The sequence below is a fragment of the Urocampus carinirostris genome, chromosome 5, assembly GCF_059441175.1.
Source record: "Urocampus carinirostris isolate Australia breed hairy pipefish chromosome 5, RoL_Ucar_1.0, whole genome shotgun sequence".
Taxonomy (NCBI): Eukaryota; Metazoa; Chordata; class Actinopteri; order Syngnathiformes; family Syngnathidae; genus Urocampus; species Urocampus carinirostris.
Window position 1 is genome coordinate 25,122,218 of NC_142353.1, and position 21,201 is coordinate 25,143,418.

The following is a 21,201-nucleotide window of genomic DNA, read 5'->3' on the forward strand; positions in this document are numbered from 1 at the left end:
TAAGTAATTCCTTTTTTTGTTTTTCAGTAACACTGATTATAGATGCATGTTGAATACAGACAAAAACATTAATCGTCGTTGGTGCAGATAATCGATGCGCAAACACATCCGCCGCGACCTCTCCCGCGCGCCTCTGACGTCACTGGCATCTGTCATTCAAGTGTTTAAAAGCGAGCGTCGAAGTGAAGCAACATGCAAGAAAGCAAGACTTTTGCAGCGATGGCTCGCATTTTTGTGCTCCCTTTGTGCGTCCTGGGACTCATCGCCTTCTCATCCGCTTGCTACATTCAGAACTGCCCCCGGGGGGGCAAACGCGCCCTGGCTGAAACTGGGCTTAGACAGGTGGGTTTATCTTTTTTTCCCCTTTGCATATGTTGTGATTTTCTTTGGCTGTGCACAACTTTAATATTTGTATTTTCATACAACCTTGCAGCCTTTTCTCTCCTTACACATGATTGCAATTCGTCTTATTAAGCGATAATAAACACATGCAACGCGGAATCTATTTACTCACAGCTGCACAGACTATGGAGAATACTTAAAACAACACAATTTGTGTTAACATGTTTGTATTCATTTACCAAATAAAAAACACAATTATTTCAGCATCTTTCTTAGTTCTTTCCCCAGTTGCGGTAAATTCAGTGTTGCTTATTATATCAAATGTAGTTCGTTTTTCAGTTTCAAGTTGTTTGGTGGGGGAAAAGGGGGTGATTTTATTCCTATATTGTACACTAAATGTTTCTATACAGGATTTCGATTGTCATCTCATTACATGAAAATTGCATTTTAAAATAACTATGATTTAAATTGATTAGTAGCAGCGTATTTTTTTTTAATTCCTGTACAAAAGTTCTTACATGGCAAACATAATTCGAACTAACAACTTGTAAAATATGGCTAAAACTGATAAGTTGACAGGTATGTATTCCATTTCTACATGTGTTTCGTTTTTCGTTGATTAAAATAATAATGGCAAGAACCAAGGGTGTAGTTTTGTGATATGTGTCTTCCACGTATCCCCACCAATATCAATAAATCTTTGTTTTGTCCACACCAATATTATGTGATCACATTTTAAAAATATCCCCACCAAGGTTTCTAAAATGACATTGCACTTACTAAAATATTAAGATGGCGGTTGAGCCAGATCAGAGGAAATGATTTTGTATTATTACTGTATATGTGATGTCTTGGGGAGCATTATTCATATAGTACAGTTTTTATTTCCTCTCTTCACATACAGTTGTGATTACTAATCAATTTTTTTGGGTGCACACAACTTTATTATTTGCATTTCATTTTTACATTTGTAGATTTTTTTGCTGATTTAAAAAAAAGCCAAGATCCAGGGGCGTACTTTTGGCATGGACAGGGGGTACGTGTCCACACCAACACCCAAAAAAATATTCTTTGTTAGTTTTTCATTTAGTACCGTTTTTTCACACAAAATGTGGTTTATTTACAAAACATTTAAGTAGTTTTAAATGATTAAAACTTGTTTTTAAGCGATTTTATCTAACATCACATCACAAAATAAACAAATCACCTGAAAAGAAAAAAGGGATGACCCTTTGAAGCCAAAGGCTTATAAGAAGCCCGTCGCTAAAAATACTTCTTTTATAAATCATTACAAGACATTATCATATATCACATCATTATAACAATAGGTTGTTAGTCCATTGTTTGAATCACAATATATATTTTACTGACATTATTACTGATGTGACTCAGCAGTGCCCGCTCATTATGCGCCATCCGCCGTGGGTTCTGATAAGCTCCCTGTCACTATTTCAACTTCGTCCTGTCAATCCCCTGTGCTCAGTCCGTCTGCGAACCTCAGTGAATAATAGGCAAGCCCTGACTCCTACCTGTCCTGTTTTTGCTCCCGTCTGTCTCCGGCTATGACCTGTTTTCCCGTCCCTGACACCGCCGATGCTCGCTACGGAAGATCCACTTCCGCGTTCGGAGCACAATCCGAGTACGAGAGCGACTTGCTTCCCGCATCCAGCGAACACCGGATCGTGGGCGCAGCCCTTTCTTTTTTCTCCAATAAAACTTGTGAGAAACGTAACGCAATTGGGTCCCGTTTCCGTTCTGGTCCTGACATTTTACTTTTTCTGAGGGTTATTTTCTTTTCCCGTCCTTGTCCTCCTTACTCTCTAGGAATAATAACAAAGTCATGCATAGCAATTTTTTTTCTCAAGGCTTGAATATCTATAAAACATATATTACAAATCTATAGAATTATACAAGTAACAGAAATCCACCTATACTTATGATATTTTCTGAAATATGAAATGCAATTTCTTTAAACACACGTGTGTTCGCTGAGCACTAATTTACCATCCTTCCATCCATTATCTGCACCGCTTATCCTCAGTAGGGTCACGGGGGGGCTGGAGCCCATCCCAGCTATCCTCGGGCAGTGGGCAGGGGACACCTTGAACTGGTTGCCAGCCAGTCACAGGGCACATAGAGACAGACAATTCTCTCGCTCATTCACACCTAAGGAAAATTTGGATCCATCTATCTATCTATCGATCTATCTATCTATCAAGATGACCTTGTAGAATAGTGCCACTGAGAGCATGAGTGTGCATACTCCACCTTTCACTCAACTGCTACAAAACGTGTAATGCAAATCGTGCAATATTAATCAAAATCACTCGATATTTTATGAAATATGAATGACACAAACTACAAACATGCATTTAATAAGGGAGCGCCCTTATAACTATGGCAAAATATGTCAAGTATTTTGAATTATCTCTGCTTATAAAAACATAGCTGAAGAAATACTGTTTTATGAAAACCTACCAGTTATGTTATGAAAATCAGCCAATTGCCTGGGCCCCCAAAAGCCAGGAGGAGGCCGAATATCTGTCCCTTAAAGTGCATATCTTATTGTTTGACATCAGAACAGCTAAAGTAAAAGAGTAAGGGGAAAAGAGGGATAAGAAAATAAAGAGAGTAAGGAGTAGTAGTAATTAGTTAGTGTGGTTTATGATTGTCTTTGTTACTGTCTAAGAAGCCACGAAGCCCGATTAATTGTCTCTTTGTCATCTATATTTGTCAGCGATACCTCTAATAAACGTAATGAGAAATTGAAAGATGAACCTATAACAATTAGAGCTATTTATGTTAATTTCTTGTTTAAATCAGCTTGTAAATTTCCTCTCAGTCTTTAAGGTTCAAACATGTTCAAAACTGGAGCAGCTATACCAGGGGTCTCAAACTTGCCGCCCTGAGGATGATAGTTTGAGACCCTTGGCTTACTAAGAACGTTAAAGGGGCAGTGTGTATTATTTGACCATTTGAAGTTGCAGTATTCTGTCGTGCAACCAAAATCGAGTGCTTGAAAATCACAAGTAAAAATGAAAACTCAAGGTTACTAAAAAGCACAATTTTTTCCTATTTGTTTTGCCTAGACTTTTGACAGGTTTTTGTTTTTTGGGTACTGTAGCAGCAAGATTGCGTACAAGTTTGTAAGTGAGGTTCGTGTTATGTAAAATAAATGGAAATTTCTCAATCTACGAGTGTTAAAAAAGTGTGCATCTGTACGCCAGTTCCTTTATTTTTGCAAATTATTTGAATCAATTTTTATATATTTTTTTAAATTACATTTTTTATCACTCCAAGGCACTGAATTATACACATCTTAAGTGCAGCCCTAACGATTATGAATTGAGTGATTATTAATTAATTGATTTATTTCATTTTATTTGGATTCTTAATGTTGTTGTTTTTTATACGTCATTTTGTGTAAGAAAGCTTTTAAAAATGATATTTTAAAATAGGAATGTTTTTATCCGAGCTTGTTTTAGAAAACCCGAATTTGGCTTAAGGTTGACCTGACCTGAGCTCCGGCGGCCACTGAATAAATTGAGTTTGAGACCCCAGCCCTATATTGTTTTGATTTACTTTATCTCATCTCATTAGCTGCACCGCTTATCCTCAGTAGGGTCGCGGGGGTGCTGGAGCCCATCCCAGCAATCATCGGGCAGTGGGCAGGGGACACCCTGAACTGGTTGCCAGACAATCGCAGGGCACACAGGGACAGACAACTCGCTCGCTCATTCACACCTAGGGACAATTTGTACCGGCCAATCCACCTGAAATGCATGTCTTTGGAATGTGGGAGGAAACCGGAGTGCCCGGAGGAAACCCACGCAAGCACGGGGAGAACATACAAATTTCGCACAGGAAGTCCGGTAGCTGGATTTTAACCCACACAGGAGGTTCCCAAGACCTTAGAACTGTGCCACACACGCGCTAACCACTGCGCCGCCGTGCTGCCCGATTTACTTTATGTTTACCCCCAAAAAATCATCAGTCTGTCATTTTCAGTGGCTTATCCTCTCTATGGTTGCAAAAGCCCGTCCCAGCAGAATGTCAGCTGGTCATTTTCTAGCCATCCCAGCATTTATGCAATGGGCTTTGGAAACCCTGGATTGGTTGAATGCAAGGCCCACAGAAACAAACAACAATCCACTCACACACAGGAACAATTTCGACTCGTCAATCAACGCGCTACACATGTTTTAGGATTTTCGAAGAAACTGAAGAAAACTCCACTGGTGGTTACAATTGAACCTAGTCAAAATTGTGAAGCAGATGTGCAAAACAGTGACACACCATTTTACTCCGTCTTATTCTTAAATTATTTTCTTTTATTTTATTAACAACGAAAAATGTCTCAATTTTGTGGATTAAATCGCATGAAAGATTTTGTCATATTTTAGACACCCCCCCTACTGTGTACCAGTCTAACCACTAACTAGCTCGTCCAAATAGGACCATTAGGAGGGCCAAAATGAATAAAAATATAGTATTTTGTTTTAAAAAGTAATTCTAACTAAGTGCAACTACAATACAATACAGGGGCGGCAGTAGCTCAGGAGGTAGAGCGCTCGTCTTGGGATCAAGGGATCCCAGTTCGAATCCCGGCTCTTCAGTGTTACATGTCGAAGTGTCCTTGGGTAAGACACTGAACCCCTAATACCCCCAATAAGCAGGTTAGTGCCTTACATGGCTGCAAGGCCGCTATTGGGAAATGTGGAGCACATTGTAAAGCGCTTTGGGAAGTCATTGACTTGAAAAGCGCTATATAAATGCAGATCATTTCATTTGTAAATGTGACCCCCTTGGGGTGATGCGGAAGGACAGTGCAGATAATGTCATAACGGAGGTCTTTATTCGGACAGGGTTAGGTACATGGAAAATCAGGTGCTGTGGCAACAATCGAGCCCCCAAGATGCAGGCGAGGGGTCGGTGGTCCATTAAACCCAATCAGCAAAGGCGACTGGCCAAGAATTTTTCAGGGGGTACTCATGATCCAGAAGGCCATGCAAGGGTTCAGTACAAAGCACAAACGAAAAGGGTGAAACAAGAATGCTTGGGACCTGACAAAGAAGGCAACAAACTAGCTAGCACAGAGCCAATGGGGCATAGTGTTAAATACAAATGAGGGAGAGTCATGATAGGAGGGAAATCAGGACAAGTGACTGCAGCTGTGATGCAGAAAATTGAACCAAGAAGTGAGTGATCAAAAAAGGTAAGGTTGGGAGAGATAGAGGTGGGAAAAAGAGAGAGAGTATGGTTAGATAGAGAGATCATCTATAGAGATACAGGAACAAGAGTGCAGGAACGTGACAATGTGATGTTTTAATATTCAAGAAAAATCATCCGACAAATGCGACATTGCCAGCTCCCCCACCACAACATCCAATCTACCAGGGCCCTTGTTTCTTCCTTGGGGGCCCCAGGGACATCACTACTTTTGACCAATAAGACCTCGAAATTTGCTTGTCTCCTCCTTTTGTAGTTCTGAGCAGTTAATGAATGAATGAATTATATGCTTTTGCATATATGCATCGTAGTGCATGTCCTGTGGCCCCGGAGAACGAGGCCGCTGCTACGGACCCAACATCTGCTGCGTGGACGGCTTTGGTTGCCTGTTGGGCTCCCCGGAAACAACTCACTGCGTTGAAGAGAACTACTTGCTCACCCCTTGCCAGGCTGGGGGCCGAGCATGCGGCCTGGAGGGGGGCCACTGTGCTGCTTCAGGACTCTGTTGTAACTCTGGTAATGGTTATTGTTTTTTGAAAATGTTCTTCAGTGTTTGTCTGTATGTTTAGTCAATGATTAAATGGATGTCCCTCCTTCTTTCAACCAGAGAGTTGTGCAGTTGATTCCTCCTGCCCGGCAGAGGTCGAGACGGACAATCCCAGTCAAACTTCTGCAGGGAACTTGCCTGCAGAGCTGCTTCTGCGCCTTCTTCATGTAGCCACCAGGGGACAGACGGAGTACTAAAACACAGTCCTCCAAGCTATTCATTTTAATGCCTTTAAGTCTCGAGACCTCAAAATAGATATATATTTTTAAGTCAGTGATATCTAAACCTTCATATGAGTAAAGGCTCCTATTTTACTAAGGTACGAAGATGAAAATCCCCGCCTCATTCTGATGTTTAGTGGAAGAGCACTGAATGCTTGGTTGGTCAATGTATTGTGAGCCACTGGCGTAGAGAGACGATCAAAACATTAATGGTTCATAACAATGAACAAATTGTAAGATTACTACAGTATACTCCCAATGTACCTCAACATTCAGGTCCCAATGAGTGTGAACAAATTAATGATGTTAGCAAATATTTTACAGTATATTGGACTTGAAGATAAATACGTATATGTATGTGACATGTGACTGTTGAGTTCAAGTGGAATAAAACCATGTAGAGTATATCAAAAGTGTGTTATATTTGTTTAGATAACTGATGCCTCATACACTGTGTAGAAGGACGGTGGTTTTCAAACTCATTTGAGCTCGGGGGCCACATGGTAGGAAAACATTCTCAAGCGGGACAGGCAATTAAATTAATGTCATGAAAAGTGTGGCTTTACTTGGGGCCTTGGGGCCATTTTGAAGTCTCATAGTTAGATTCAAGATTTGATCTAAAAACGAGTATTCATTTTTTTCCTCCTCACTATTTGTTTTCCATCACTGAGATGTAATCTCTTGTAGTGTCTATCAACTGTGCATTTGTAACAAAAAAGCAAAACAATTAAATTTGTCCCCATTGCATTTTTTTTTTAACTCTGAGAAACTCATGCAGACTGGAAAATGACAAAAACACATACAAACACTTATTTAAATGATGTATTTGATGGCGTAATTATTGATTTAAGTATTAATGATTCAAGTATTTGTTTAACAAATAAAACTACTGTTTAAAGATTTTTTTTTACACCATCAAATAATAATAAGCGTGGAGAATGTTTAGCCAATCAGATCCGTGAAGTGGCGAAATTGTGTAAACAGCGTCATAGCCAGAAATACTGTATTTATTTTACATAACATGAGGCTCACCTAGAGGGATCTTAATTATTGTCTGCCATCTTGTTGTTACCGGTACACACAAAAAACACAAACCTTGCCAAATGCTGGGCAGAAATTGAGAAGAGAAATTATGCAGTTTGGTCATTTTGAATGTCCGTAGTTTTGATGTTTCCTTGTGCTTTGTTGCACTCGTTTTCTGTTGCACCACACAATACAGCGGCATATAGTGGTAAAAGATTACACGGTGGCCCTTTGAAAAGTTTTATGTCAGTCATTCTTAACTATCCTTCACGATTTACATCCATCCCTTGCACGCACTCTTGCATCCATTTCATTAACTGACCTCACAACCAGAGCATGTTTCCCCCAATCCATCCAAACATATTTGGGCCTTCTCACAGTCGATTTCCCACCACTTCTGCACAAAATACTCTTTTAATCAAACGCCCTTCATACATTCTTTCCATATGTCCAAACAAGCTCAGAACATTTTAACCACACCCGTTTTTCTCCTTACCTCCTATTCCTTAACCAATGCAGTTGTGTCACTCCATACAAACTACACAAAACATCTAATTTCAGAGACATTTATCCCACCACGCTCATTTCCTCTGTAACCCCACGCTTTTGAGCCTTATATCACTGTTGGTACCACCACACCTTCATACAATCCTCGCTTTGCATCCATTCGCGGATCTCTAATTTTTGAACGATTCGTTCAGAATATCCTTTGCCTTGCACCCTTCACCCACCCTTTCCTTCACATCCTCCTCCGAACCGCCACCCGCTGCTTCATACGAGTCAAAATACTTAAAACCGTCTACCTCTTGCAACTTTACCCCACTCAACAAAATCTCTAATCCACCTACCTCACCACCTCTCAAACACCTCATTACCTTGCACTTGTCTGGTTTCACCTTAAGAGTACTTCTCTTACACACTCTATCAAACTCCACTACCAAAGCACTGAGTCCTGCTGCAGTCAGCCACCAAAGCAGTGTCACCTGCAAACAACTGTTGACTTAAATGCAAGCCACCCTGAAGGCACACCGTGTAATATTTGAACACTAGACGTCGCTGTATTGTGTAGTGCAAATGAAAACGAGTTCTACAAAGCACAGGGAGGAATGAAAACTACAGAGATTCAAGGTGACTAAAGTGCAAGTTTTCTTTCTCTTCTTTCCCCCAGCTTTTCACAAGGTTTTTTGCTTTTTGGGGTACCCGTAGCAGCAAAATGGAAGACCATCATGCTCCCTCTCGGTGAGCATTCTGTTATTATAAACAAGAATTTGTTGACCGACGATTATTTAAAATAATGTATATTTCCTTATTTTTCACATTAATATTGTTTTTATTTTAATAATTTCATTTTTTTTACCACCAGGATGAGATAAATAATACACAATACACCTTTAAGCTGTACAGTACTAAAACATATTGAGAACTACTGATTTAGCATAGAGTTTAAAAATGTGACTCTGTTAATTCGAGCCACCATCATGTTTGAATGATTTACGTGTGGATTCAAATGACTCAACCAATGCATTCAAATTATTTCTTTTATGCAAAAGTATTTGTAGTACATTCGAACTAGCAATCAAAACTGTTAATCAGGAATTCCACACTAACATAAACACCTAAAACCACAGGTCAGATCAGAGAAAAAAAGTGACTCATCTAAGTATATGACCATCATGTAAACATGTCTAAAATGTATATCATATGCCCACATTTAGAAAAAAAAAGAAATTTAAAATAAGGGGCAGTGTATAAACAGCAGCTGCTTTTGGGGATATGAACTTTACAGCCCAAGAACACTGCGAGAAAAAGTGTCCTTAAATAAAGTTATAAAACTTCCTAGAGAAGTTACGTCTAGATTTGGCAACCATAATCCTTGGCAACTTTGCTCACAAGGTAAATTTGAAAGGACATTTCGGAAATGAAAGTACGTGGTGGGAATATTCGTTTTTCATTTCAGCCATGGAAGGTCATATTGCCCAATAATTTTTTTTATAAGTTGCCAGGTGGGTTCAGCCATTCATACAAACTATTTATCTTTCCGCATTTCTGATAGATTTTTTGGTGTTAGAAAGAAATACATAAATCACCAACAGATTCACAAACGCCAATTTTTTTTTAACCGGGTTCGGTTATTAAAGGGACTGTGCGTATTTTGTTTTAGGTATAGTAACTGTATTCTGTAGTCCCGAAAACGAGTGCTAAAAATGACACGAATACAAATTAGAGACTCACAGTGACCAAAACCCACCTTTTTGTTCTCTCATATCCCCCCTGCCACACACTTTTGCAAGGTTTTTAGCTCCTCATAGCAGCAAGATGTTGGACTTGTACGTCAGCTCCCCCTAGGTGAGGCTCATGAATGTAAAATTAATACAAATTTCCAGACCTACAATTATTTAACAAAAAAGCAAGTTTATATTTACTTTTTATTTAAATCAATATTTTTTCCATGAATTAATAGTTTCTTTTAACCACTCAGAGATGCTAAATAAAACAATGTTCTTTTAAATTAATAGACAAATGCATTAAACTTTATTACACACTTGTTTGGACAAATATCTTGCACAAATTAATGCCCTCACATCAATTATTAGTTTATTCTATAATCAATTTGTTAATGATTAACATAGCTGTGCTGCTATAGTAAATGCTCTTTACTTTGACTATTAACCAAACATGTCAGTATTTTGTTCCGATGATAATGAAGTAGCACCGTATGTTATGCATCTGTTACCTGATGAAAAAAATTGTTTCATTTTTTGTTAAATTGTCATTACTCTACCACATGTTCATCTTTTCTGGTACCAGAATAAACGTGTCCTCATATCCAACTGAATACGGCAGCTTTTACTCATCTCTGGGGACATTTTTCAGTCCTGCAAGCGACAGTTCTAAGTCAAAAAAATCCATGAAAAGATATGATGCCGTGGACTATACAAACCTTGTTTTACTCAATAAGTCACAATGAAATCAGGAATGTAAAAAAACACACACACACAAAACGGCTGATTCAGGATCTGTGAATGTTTATTAAAAACATCAACGTTATAAGAGTGTACAACTTGTTAGAAAACGCCAACGCTTTTGGTGAAAATATTATACAAACCTATAACAAGGAAGCAAGAATCACTATAGGAAACAGGAAGAGGACTGAGGAATACGCTCTAAAATGTCACCCCCAAACACTTGGTAAATGTGCATAATTAGTCTAACAATTTGTATATATTAGATGTCATCGTATTCTCAAACCACACTCACACAAAAAGACTAAAAGGGTAGAAAAGATTCAGAAATCGCGTAGGATAAACATTTGGTGAATTGTTAACAATGCGGGCCCTTTTTGAATGTACAAAGAATTATTCTTTTAAATAAAAATACATTTCTTCTTAAAACAAAACTGAAGTTGGGTTATTCCAAAGAACGATACAGTATTTTGTGTAGTGTAGCTTTAAAAGAAAAACCCAAGCAAGTACTTAAAATCAGTTTGAAACAAAAGCCATTTCACCCAAAGATATCCAAAGCATTGTGAGCATACTCGTAACTTTACTCTAAAAAAATAAGAACTTTATTTTCTATTAAGATGACCACGTCGCTGTTTAGTTCATCAGAATCATTTGGCAATGGGATTCTTAAAAGTAATGATTCTTTTTAAAATAAAAGCTGGCCAAAGGGAAAATTCCAGTGATTTCCACCAAGCAAGTTAGATGAAATAGAGACCCAATGATGGTTTGCGCTTCGGCTATCGCTGGTCCACTCACGGAATTTGAATTGGATCGTCTCTATTGATATTAACTTATCATTCATTGTGGTCAGAGAGCTCACAGCAAGTGCTAAACAGGGCATGATGCTGCAGCGGTGATGGACAATGCAGTCCTTCGATTGTTCAAAGAATCATTTCCTCTTTTTTACTGTTATGAGCCAGTTGAACATGTTGAAAATATAAAACAGCGTCGATTATGACTGGCTTTCTATGATGCCATCTCACCACCTGCAGTGAGAACACGAGCCTGACTGACGTTTAAAAAACCAGATCCAAACAATACCAGCTAAAACCTGCCAAACATACAAACATAATAAAAAGTACCCACAGCCCTACATTGCTTGGTGGAAAACTGGTATCAGATGCTCACAGTGGATTAGGTTCACAATGGTCACCATAAGGAATCAACACCTAAGAATTAGTCTGCAGACACAAAAACAAACAAAACACCCAGTTCTCATGGGAAACTGAGATGCTGGCGACTACCCACACACCCTGTTCGCAAAACCATATTTACAGTCACTCCTTTATAAACTGTCAAAGTGCAAAAGAAAAACAAACCAAAAAAAAGTACTCTTTGTTTGCCTTTAAAAGACAGTCGACATTCTTCATACAGTCTATATCTACTATAGCAGCCTAAAAGGATGAATGGAAGCTGAATAAGGTGCTTTAGCTTGTGCCTTCCTGGAGAGGAGAGGGACTGATGCTGGGCAGAAAGTTGTGAACTCTAATCTTACGTAATTTCTTAGAAGTCGAGAAGAAACAAGCAGATCTGTACTCTAGCTGCAGCACACTACCGAGGAAGGCGGACTGGAGTTGGCCAGGAGGAACGAGGGGCCGAGGCGTTCAGGCCGATAGGTTGTTGGCCAGCTCGATAAGCGCCAAGGCGCCGTGGAGACGCTCACGTTGCTCCTGGAGGCGCCGCTTGGCAGCTCCGCCCTGGCCACCCTTCTCCTCCTCTGGCGGCTCCTCTTCGTTGTTCTCTTCGTCGGACTGTGAACCGGCTTTGTCCTGGGCCTTTGGCTTGGCGCCAGGCGGGGCTCTCTGTTCTCGGGTCTGCCAGTATCTGCAAAGGAAACACCCGCAAGTTGATGGGAGTTTGAGACCCCTGATATAGAAGGGTCGGAGTTCAGGGGTCAGCAACCGAAAATGTTAAATGAGCCATATGGAACCAGTTTCATTTAATCCCTGAGGTAAACGCAGCACATGCTGTAAGGTTCTGTATTAGTTATATTAGCATACTATCAAAATGAGTTGGCTGCAGTGCATCCTGTGGAGAAAGATGCACCACGGGACGTCTCTGTAGTAGGGTACCGCCTGAAGTATAACTTCATTACAATAATAATGAATTCCAGTATATTCTTCTTTGCTTTGATAAAATTAAAGAAATGCAATAAATAAATGAACTTTTGATGACATTCTTTTTTTGACAAAAACATCAAAATGGAACGTGCATAACACATCTGGGCAACCAAAAGAATGCAAAACAGCACATAATGCATTTATGAAATAAGGTAACATTTGGTTGTCTGTCTGGCTTGTGACACTGTCCCTTTAAAAGGCGTCACTCTTCTAACACAGGGGACAGAGGAGAAAGTGGCAAACAAGCGGAAGAGAGACGCTCCGGAGCTTTGCATTGCAGCTAAGATCTCCAGGTAGGAGCCCAAGCCTTGGACTGCATTTTAGGGGACAGCCTTTATCCAGTGCTTTTACATCTTGATATAAAAGAGAAAACGGCTGCCACACGCGTCACTTCCCACCTGGAAACTCATACCAGCTTATCTTCCTTCTCATCACATAGTCATACCCTTTGTTGAAATATAATAATTATTCAACACATTTTCACAGCATTGAAAAACGTGATAAGTTTTTTTTGTAATGTTTGACATTTAACAGCAGGGTTCATCAACAAACGGCTCTGAGGCCACATGCAGCTCTTTGGCACTCTTTAGTGGCTCCCTGGCGCTTTTTCAAAAATCTTTGATAATGGAAAATTAGATTGTTTCTGTAAGAGGACAAACATTACATAAACATTCCTAATGTTTTCCAATAAACATAGATACATACAGTATATATGTACTGTCCTGTCTTGCAATGTTCTGTATGTAAAACAATTCATTGTTTGGTTGAATTGTGTCTTCTCAGCACCATTTAGAATTGCATTTAGGTCAGTGCACCGGTGTGCGCAGTCATTTTTGTAAAGCAGAAAGTTGTGCTTTCGGTATGTACGAGACAGAAAACCGTAACAAGTCATTTTCTACCATCCCAGAGTTATTGGAAATCTTTTCATTTTGGAGTTGCATTGCCATTTGACTTATTTGTGTGGTACAACTTTACGGTATTTTTTCGGATTTATGTTTGCTGTATACAATAAAGAATTGGGCCGGTAACGGGTGAAGTTTGCAATATATCTATTTCTTGCACTATGACTACTATTTTTGCACCAAATGCATATTGCACAAACCCTTACGATACCAAACTGTATGTAACATCCTACATGCCAACATTTCTTGTGTAAATTTTGTGTAAATTATAACTATAACCTTATCCTCCTTGTTTTATAACCTTATCTTCTCTGTTCCTTTATCTTCTTGGGTTTTTTACCTCACTGTGAATGTGTGACTGGAGTGTCATGCCCAATTTCGTTGTCACAATATGTTAACCCATTTTGTAACAATGACAATAAAGGTTTATTCTATTTTTCTTCTATTCTTCTAATAGGCCAATTAACTCGCGAACATGGAACTCATCAGAATGGGATGTGGGACGCATTTCTTTTGTTTCATATGTTTGGACAGACGCCAAATGTACATTTTGTAATGTATTTTTGTCTTTATTTGTTGATCCACCCTTTTGATTATAATTAAACCTGCTTGACACATCCAAGTTTGAAGAGTCCTTGGTATGATAAAGGTGTTGGTCAAAGCCGTGGTAGCAAAGGCATCAGAGTTTACAATGTTGCCTTCCTTATAAGGCTTACATAAAGCTTTTAATTTTTGAAGCTCCAAACATGTTTTTTTTCTTCTTTGGTCCATTATAGCTCTTTCTACATTTTGAGACAGCACGGCGGCGCAGTGGTTAGCGCTTGTGCGGCACAGTTCATGTCATGGGAACCTGTCGTGGGTTCAAATCCAGCTCCAGACTTCCTGTGCGGAGTTCGTATGTTCTCCCCGTGCTTGCGTGGGTTTCCTCCGGGCACTCCGGTTTCCTCCCACGTTCCAAAAACATGCATTTCAGGTGAATTGGCCGGTCCAAATTGTCCCTAGGTGTGAATGAGCGAATGAGTTGTCTGTCCCTGTGTGCCCTGCGATTGGCTGGCAACCGGTTCAGGGTGTCCCCTGCCCACTGCCCGGAGATGGCTGGGATGGGCTCCAGCCCCCCCGCGACCCTAATGAGGATAAGCGGTACGGCTGATGAGATGAGATGATGAGTTGCGAACCCCTGTCCCCCCCCCCAAAAAAAACATCAATACAAAATGTAGTTCCCTCCCCCATCTTTTTGAATTAATAAACGTTTTAAGAAAACTGCCACTCAGCAGCATTAAAGACCAGCAGGGTGCTGACCTCCGGCCAAGTTAGCCAGGTGGAAATCTTCTCACCTTGCCAGCCACTCGGCCACTGCCTTGTTGTCCACAGACTGCGCCTTGCCCGTTCCTTCCTTAGGCTCCTCCCTCCTCAAGCGGGAGAAGGGATGCCTGGGACAGTGACGATTGGCGTGCGTGAATCGGTTGCCGCACTCTGATGACAAAAACGCATAATTGGTAAAACACCTCAGGACTACAGCTGCAACAAACATTTGAATAATCAGTCAGATTTCCATTTTTTCCCTCGATTACAGGATAAAATAAAAATAAATTGATTTCACTCTTTGTATTTTGAAGCACAACATTAATTGAATAAAAAAATGTAGAAAACATACATTTATGAAATTGTATTAGTGGGGGTTTTGGGGTTTTTAAGGGTTATTGATCTATCTTCGTTATTCATTATCCGTTATCGGTCAGTTCATTATACGCTACAAAGCCTAGGAGCCGGGACACTTACTCTCAGCCAAAAGGCTAAGCTAAGGTCCTAGCCCTAAAGCCTTGTTGCGATCATTGCGAATGCACCGATCCCGGAGGTACTGCAATACCGGGCCGATGCGTGGAGTGGACAGAGCAAGCTCTTATTCCATCTCCGGAATGCAAAAATCAAAAGGCCAACAGGCCAGGTTACGCAGTGCGCGTTATGTGCGTTTGCATTAGTGGTTTGGTCCAGTGTCAGAAAATGGGCAAAATGTTGATCTTTCTTTTCGAAAGTTAAGGCAAATTGTAATAGGCCAAAATCATCCAAACCAAGGGTGTCAAACTCCTTTTCATTAAGAACCACATCAGCATACAAGTGGTCCTCAACGGGCCTGATGTAACTCATAAATATAATTGATATGTATATGTGGCTACTACTTCATAAGAAGCAACTCCGAGTTTAATAATTATTAGACGCTCCGACATTTTGAGCTCTTGCATCCAGATAAAATGATGTGGCGGGTCACAGTTGTCCCGCGGGCCATGAGTTTGACACATGTGATCACTAATCTCATATAACAAAAATAAAAAAGGGAAAACGATCAATAGAAAAACAAAACAAACACTTATACATGGGTCTAAAAAAGTTTCTGAACCTTCTGAAAATTCTCACATTTCTTCTTAAAATCACCACCAAATGTGATCTGATCTATCAAAAGTACACAGAAAAAATACAATGTCTTCTTTAACTAAGGCCACCCTAACATTTATAGCCTTCATATTTTAATGACTATAGAATGCCCATTGGCCCATTCTTCTTTACACCAGTGATGACAATTTGTTTGGTAGAGGTGGGGTTTTAATATCTCTAAGGCAGGGGAAGTTACTTATTCCTCCCCTTTCTGTCATTGTTTGCATTGCCCACTATAAAATGAAAAACAATAACTGTTTAGGTGATTATAGTTAGAGCAGACTCTGTTTTTATTCACTGGATTTTGACAAAGATCAGATCACATTTGATGGTGTTTTGACCCAGAAATGGAAAAAATTCCTAAAGGTTCGGATGCTGTTTCTTATCACTGGGTTCCTAAATCAGCAAAATGCTTGATTTTGTTATACCTAATACATAATTGGTTTTCTACTTGGACCTTTTTGATGTGAGGCATTAGTGCTAGATGTAAATAAGATAGTCTAGCCCATTGAGAATGGGAAACCTCTTAGTCCAATTATGTATGTGAATCACTGGACTTAGTCAGTATTATTAGTTACATTCTTTGTAATGAAAAACACCGTTTACCCCGTTATGCTTAAGCTAGTAAATATCTATCGCAACACCTGTTATGTTGAAGCAACTGGGAAAAACGCAGATATCACACGTCATCACCATGTGGTACACACTCATTCTAAATGACTAACCTTTTTCTGAGCACACAAAGGGTTTTTCTCCAGTGTGCAGACGCTGGTGAGTCTTCAGCTGACCACTTTGGACAAACGCCTTGCTACAGTTAGGGTAATCACACAAATATGGTCGTTCACCTAAAAGCGGGAGAGGGCGAGCAGATCAATGATTTCAATAAAAGTGGTGCATTTTTAATTCACATGTACATTTGAACGTATAACTCATTGCCCCTCCTTTTCAAATGTGTTTTGTACACCCAACTCACCGGTGTGGGTTCTCTTGTGGGCCTGGAGTGACTTTTCCCTCGGAAAGACCCGATTGCAAATGTTACAGCGGATTCGGCTGGAGGACGTTTCCCCCTCGTTGATCAGCTCCCGGACGGTGTCGGCTCGAGGGCGCCCTCTGCGGATGCCGTCCTGACCATAACCCAAACACAACTAAATCAGAAACTTGCAATGACAGCATACACAAAGAAAAAGTGGTTTGTCTAAAAACGGGACAGTCAAATGGGTATTTAAAGGAAATGTACAAGATAAGGATTGCATCGTGTCACACTAGAGCAGGGGTCTGGAACCATTTTGACTCAAAGAGCCACCCAAAATAAATGGTATATATATTTATGAATATAATATATAAAAAGAAAAGCCACAACATATTTTTAAGACAAAAATTTAACAAAACACCCAAACCCGCTCTCCATAAAAACAAAAAATCTAATTTTTTAGCATATTTTGTTTCACTGGTTGACGATAAATAAAATCTATAAAATAATAATTATGATAGAGCCTGCCTGTGTCCCATATCAACAAATATACCACTTATAAATTTGTCTCCCTCCTGCAGTTACTTAAGATTGAGGCTCATTTTGTCATAAATAATGCAGGCAGGGGTTAAAAACAGACACTGTATTTCAGTAATCTGCAGAGAGGAACCATGCCCATATACATATAACTTGGGGTTATTGACAAACCCAAGATAAGAGATTAAGCCTACATACGTTTTTGGTTAGCATCTTACATGGCTGCAATACAAGGCCGCTATTGGGAAATGTGGAGCACATTGTAAAGCGCTTTGGGAAGTCATTGACTTGAAAAGCTTTATATAAATGCAGATCATTTCATATATAAATGCAGATCATTTCATTTTGACTAAATTTAACCTCAAATCGGTTGCATGAGAACAGGCTAAATTTAGATTGGCTCCGTTATCACAGTGATATATTCTCTAGTGTACGGGCATCCTTCTCCAGACCATTTTAACAACCAGGCTAAGATTATCCCCAGGGATACATCTGGCACTACTACCGCCTGGAGAATGTCAAAGTCGGCCGCCATGTCATTCCAACCTGACTCTGAGGACCGGATCCCTCCAAGGATGTGTATTGCGCCCCTCTACTGATCACCCTGCATACCTCATAACTGTTAACAACCCATTTTGCAAACACAATTGTGAAGTTTGCTGACAACACTTTCTTGGTGAGACTGGTCTCTGATAGGGTTGCGACAGCATACAGGAAGTGGTGATGCTGACAACGTGGTGTTCGAAAAATAAACTAATTCTCAACACCACAAAATCCAAGGAAGTCTCACTTGACTTAAGGCTGGCGAGCTCAAACCAAGCCCCACTCATCATCTGTGTGGGATTAGTTCACTCTTTCCAACTCCCGGGTGTGCACATTTCTGATGATCTCTCCTGGTTCGCCAACACCAGTGTAGTGGTGGCGAAGGCCTAGCAGCGACTCCACTTTCTAAAGTTTCTGAGGAGGAACAACCTGGAACGGAAGATGCTGGTGTCCTTCTACAAAGCTACAGTGGAAAGCATTCTCGCTTTCGGTGTCACCATGTGGTATGCTGGGAGCACAGAAGTGGACAGGAAAAACATATAGGGAGCAATCAACACAGCCAAGAAGATCTTCATCTGTTTTCTGCCCAGTGTGGAGGACATAGTAGAGCCATCAACATTAGAAGACTTCCCCCCGAGCCACCACCTCTTTGACCTGTGGCCCCCAGGTAAGTGCTACAGGTCCCTCAAGACAAGGACCAACAAGCTCAGAGACAACTTCTTTCCCAGGGCTGTCACAACCGTAAACAAGGAGGCAAACTGGGAAAATATTTATCTTGCGACTTGGATTTTTATTGGTTGCTGCCAAGTGTTATTGCATTGCGGTTACAATGCACCTATCTTAACTCATCTCCAAACGGAATAGCAGCTTCATCGACGGACTGCTGTCACAGTCTTGTTCCACGGACAGACTGAGGAGATCATTTCTTCCTCATGCTATGAGGCCCTTTAACTCCACCCGGGGAAGTAAAAGCCCACATTAAACCACACCCCCACATTGCATATTACCCTATTTTTATTACAGTGTGTATTTAATGTAGCACTATTTAAATACTCAATATCAACACGTTACATTGAGTATGTATGCATTATATTCCTTCTACTTTATTATTGTTTTATTTTCAACACAAGGATACTGCTGGATGTGTGAATTTCCCTACCGGGATGAATAAAGTATCTATCTATAAATCTTGTCTTATGGAAAAAAAAAATCACATTATTGGTATTACTTGGGCCTGTGTCTAATCAATACTTTGTAGATGTTTGCCTATTTATCAAGACATATATTGTTTCTCTTTAAAGCCGGAGTGCCATGTGAAATATCGTTGTCTACAATGTTTCACATCGTTGATTTCTATTACAATAAAAACAATTCAATTCATTTCCACTCACTTCCGGTGACATTTTGGCGCCAGGGGAGACGTCATAGATGCAAGCAGCTGCTCCACAAACTAGGAAGGGATTTAAACCTACCAAGTCACCGCCATTAGTTACGAGCGTCCCTTTTTTACATTTTAAATGACCCCAAAGGCCTCTGAAATATAGCGTTTTTGCATTCATTTCTCTCCCCCGGCTGCAGTTGCCCCATTCAAGTCAAGTTCAAACGTTAGTACCTTAATCTGTTCCGGTGAAGAAGCCGCGTCTGCGTCTCCGACCGGACCTCCTGGAGACGAAGACCCGCTCAGCGAGCCCGGGCTCAGCGTCACGTTGTGGGCATTTTCTCCCCATTTCCAAGGGTAAACCATAAAGTCGCTGAATCCCGGGCTCGCAGGCGTCATGGCATCCACCTTCTTGGGCTTGATGGGGGTGGTCTTGATGACGGAAACCAGGACTCCCTTCGGTGAGTCGTTGCAGAATATTAAATGCGGCTGCTTTTGGTCGGACATCGTTTTAATGTCCAAAACGACTGGAAAAAGATGAACTACAGACCGAGGGACTTTCCACTTGCTAGTTCAATTCCTTACTAAAACGGCGCACCGTGTTAGTCCGGTCTGAATACATTCTTCATTTCCAACAAACAGAAATAATAACACCGCCCAATTGCAACAAATATCCGCAAAGATGATAGAAAAATTGCTCATATAGAACCTAGTGCAAAAAGTCCAGTCTGGTCGGCATGTCTCCACAAAAATGAATGTACAGTGATGCAAAATCGCGCCCGAGACGCGAACGCACCAATCATCGTCCATGAATCCCTCCCAACCACAAGGCAACCAATAGAATTAATGTATATCGCCCTATTAGAGAATTTCCCCCGCAGTAATCAGGAAGTCACAACACTCAGCAAATGTGATTGGTCGAGACTGTATTGCCCAATGAGGTTTAAAGTATGGCCGCGCTCGCTCTGGTTTATCCTCCTCCATTGGTCCAAAAAATCTGAGGCCCAGACGCGCGCTCTGGTCCAACCAATCAAAATGAAAGGCGGTTAATTTTACAGTACCAGCGAGCAGATGGTGGCCGTTTCCCGCGCACCGGACTGTAGTTGCGTTATTACGTTAAAGGTACAGCACTCCACGGATCTCTGGCGCTTAGTATTACGTAAAAATGTGAAACAGGAAACTCCCAGAACAAAGAGTCCACTGACAGAGAGACAAACGGACATTTCTTTAGGTCCTAATTCTTATTCGTGTATTTCTGCAGAATGTTTTATGGCTATAACTGTGAGATGGGATTCACTAGAATAGAATATACCTTTATTATCATTGTTACAAAATGGATTGAACATATTGTGATAACGAAATTGGACGTGGCACTCTAGTTACACACTTTGACTGTAAAGATAAAAGATTAAAAAAAGATCAAACATAATTTGGATATAAGATAAAAATAATTTGGATTTAAAAAGAATTCGGATGCATAAAAACAATTTGGATATGACAGTGGATTTCTACTAGTCTGACTTCAAGAGCCACCATCCCATTCTAGTTAAAAGCTCCGACCCAAAACAAAAAATAATTTCCACTTCTAGCATTTATTTAAAAAGAAAGATTGTGCAACTTAAACCAGCGATAGTGGATTATAGTCACACTCAAAAACCGAAACGACCTCAAGTAATAATTTTCCCTCTAATGCTGATTTAGCTGAATTTGTAATATTATCCCAAACGCTTCACCTCAGTAGCTTTGTCTTCAAGATAATAGAATCAATATTCCATCCATTATCTGCACCTCTTATCCTCAGTAGGGTCACGGGTGTGCTGGAGCACATCCCAGCTATCTTCGGGCATTGGGCGGACGACACCCTGAATTGATTGCCAGCCAGTCGCAGGGCACAGAGAGACAGACAACTCACTTGTTCATTCTCACCCGAGGACAATTGTGAATGGCCGATTAACCT

General features: G+C 40.3%; 2 protein-coding genes and 1 pseudogene across 2 annotated transcripts; 1 reads left to right on the plus strand and 2 right to left on the minus strand.

Moving 5' to 3' along the window:
- The first annotated feature begins 206 nt into the window (after window positions 1-206).
- On the plus strand, window positions 207-7,084 carry avp (arginine vasopressin). Its single transcript, XM_088335125.1, has 3 exons — window positions 207-342; window positions 5,883-6,087; window positions 6,179-7,084. Exons 1-3 carry the CDS (start codon window positions 220-222, stop codon window positions 6,313-6,315), a joined length of 465 nt encoding a protein of 154 aa, XP_088191251.1. The 5' UTR covers window positions 207-219; the 3' UTR covers window positions 6,316-7,084.
- Window positions 7,085-10,366: 3,282 nt separating this feature from the next.
- Window positions 10,367-20,019, minus strand: znf367 (zinc finger protein 367). Its single transcript, XM_088336300.1, has 5 exons — window positions 19,479-20,019; window positions 16,790-16,940; window positions 16,542-16,661; window positions 14,721-14,859; window positions 10,367-12,188 (listed from the first exon to the last, which is right to left on the minus strand). The coding sequence occupies exons 1-5, from the start codon at window positions 19,749-19,751 to the stop codon at window positions 11,969-11,971; spliced, it is 903 nt and encodes a 300-aa protein (XP_088192426.1). The 5' UTR covers window positions 19,752-20,019; the 3' UTR covers window positions 10,367-11,968.
- Window positions 15,220-15,335, minus strand: LOC148365866 (U2 spliceosomal RNA; annotated as a pseudogene).
- Window positions 20,020-21,201: the final 1,182 nt, after the last annotated feature.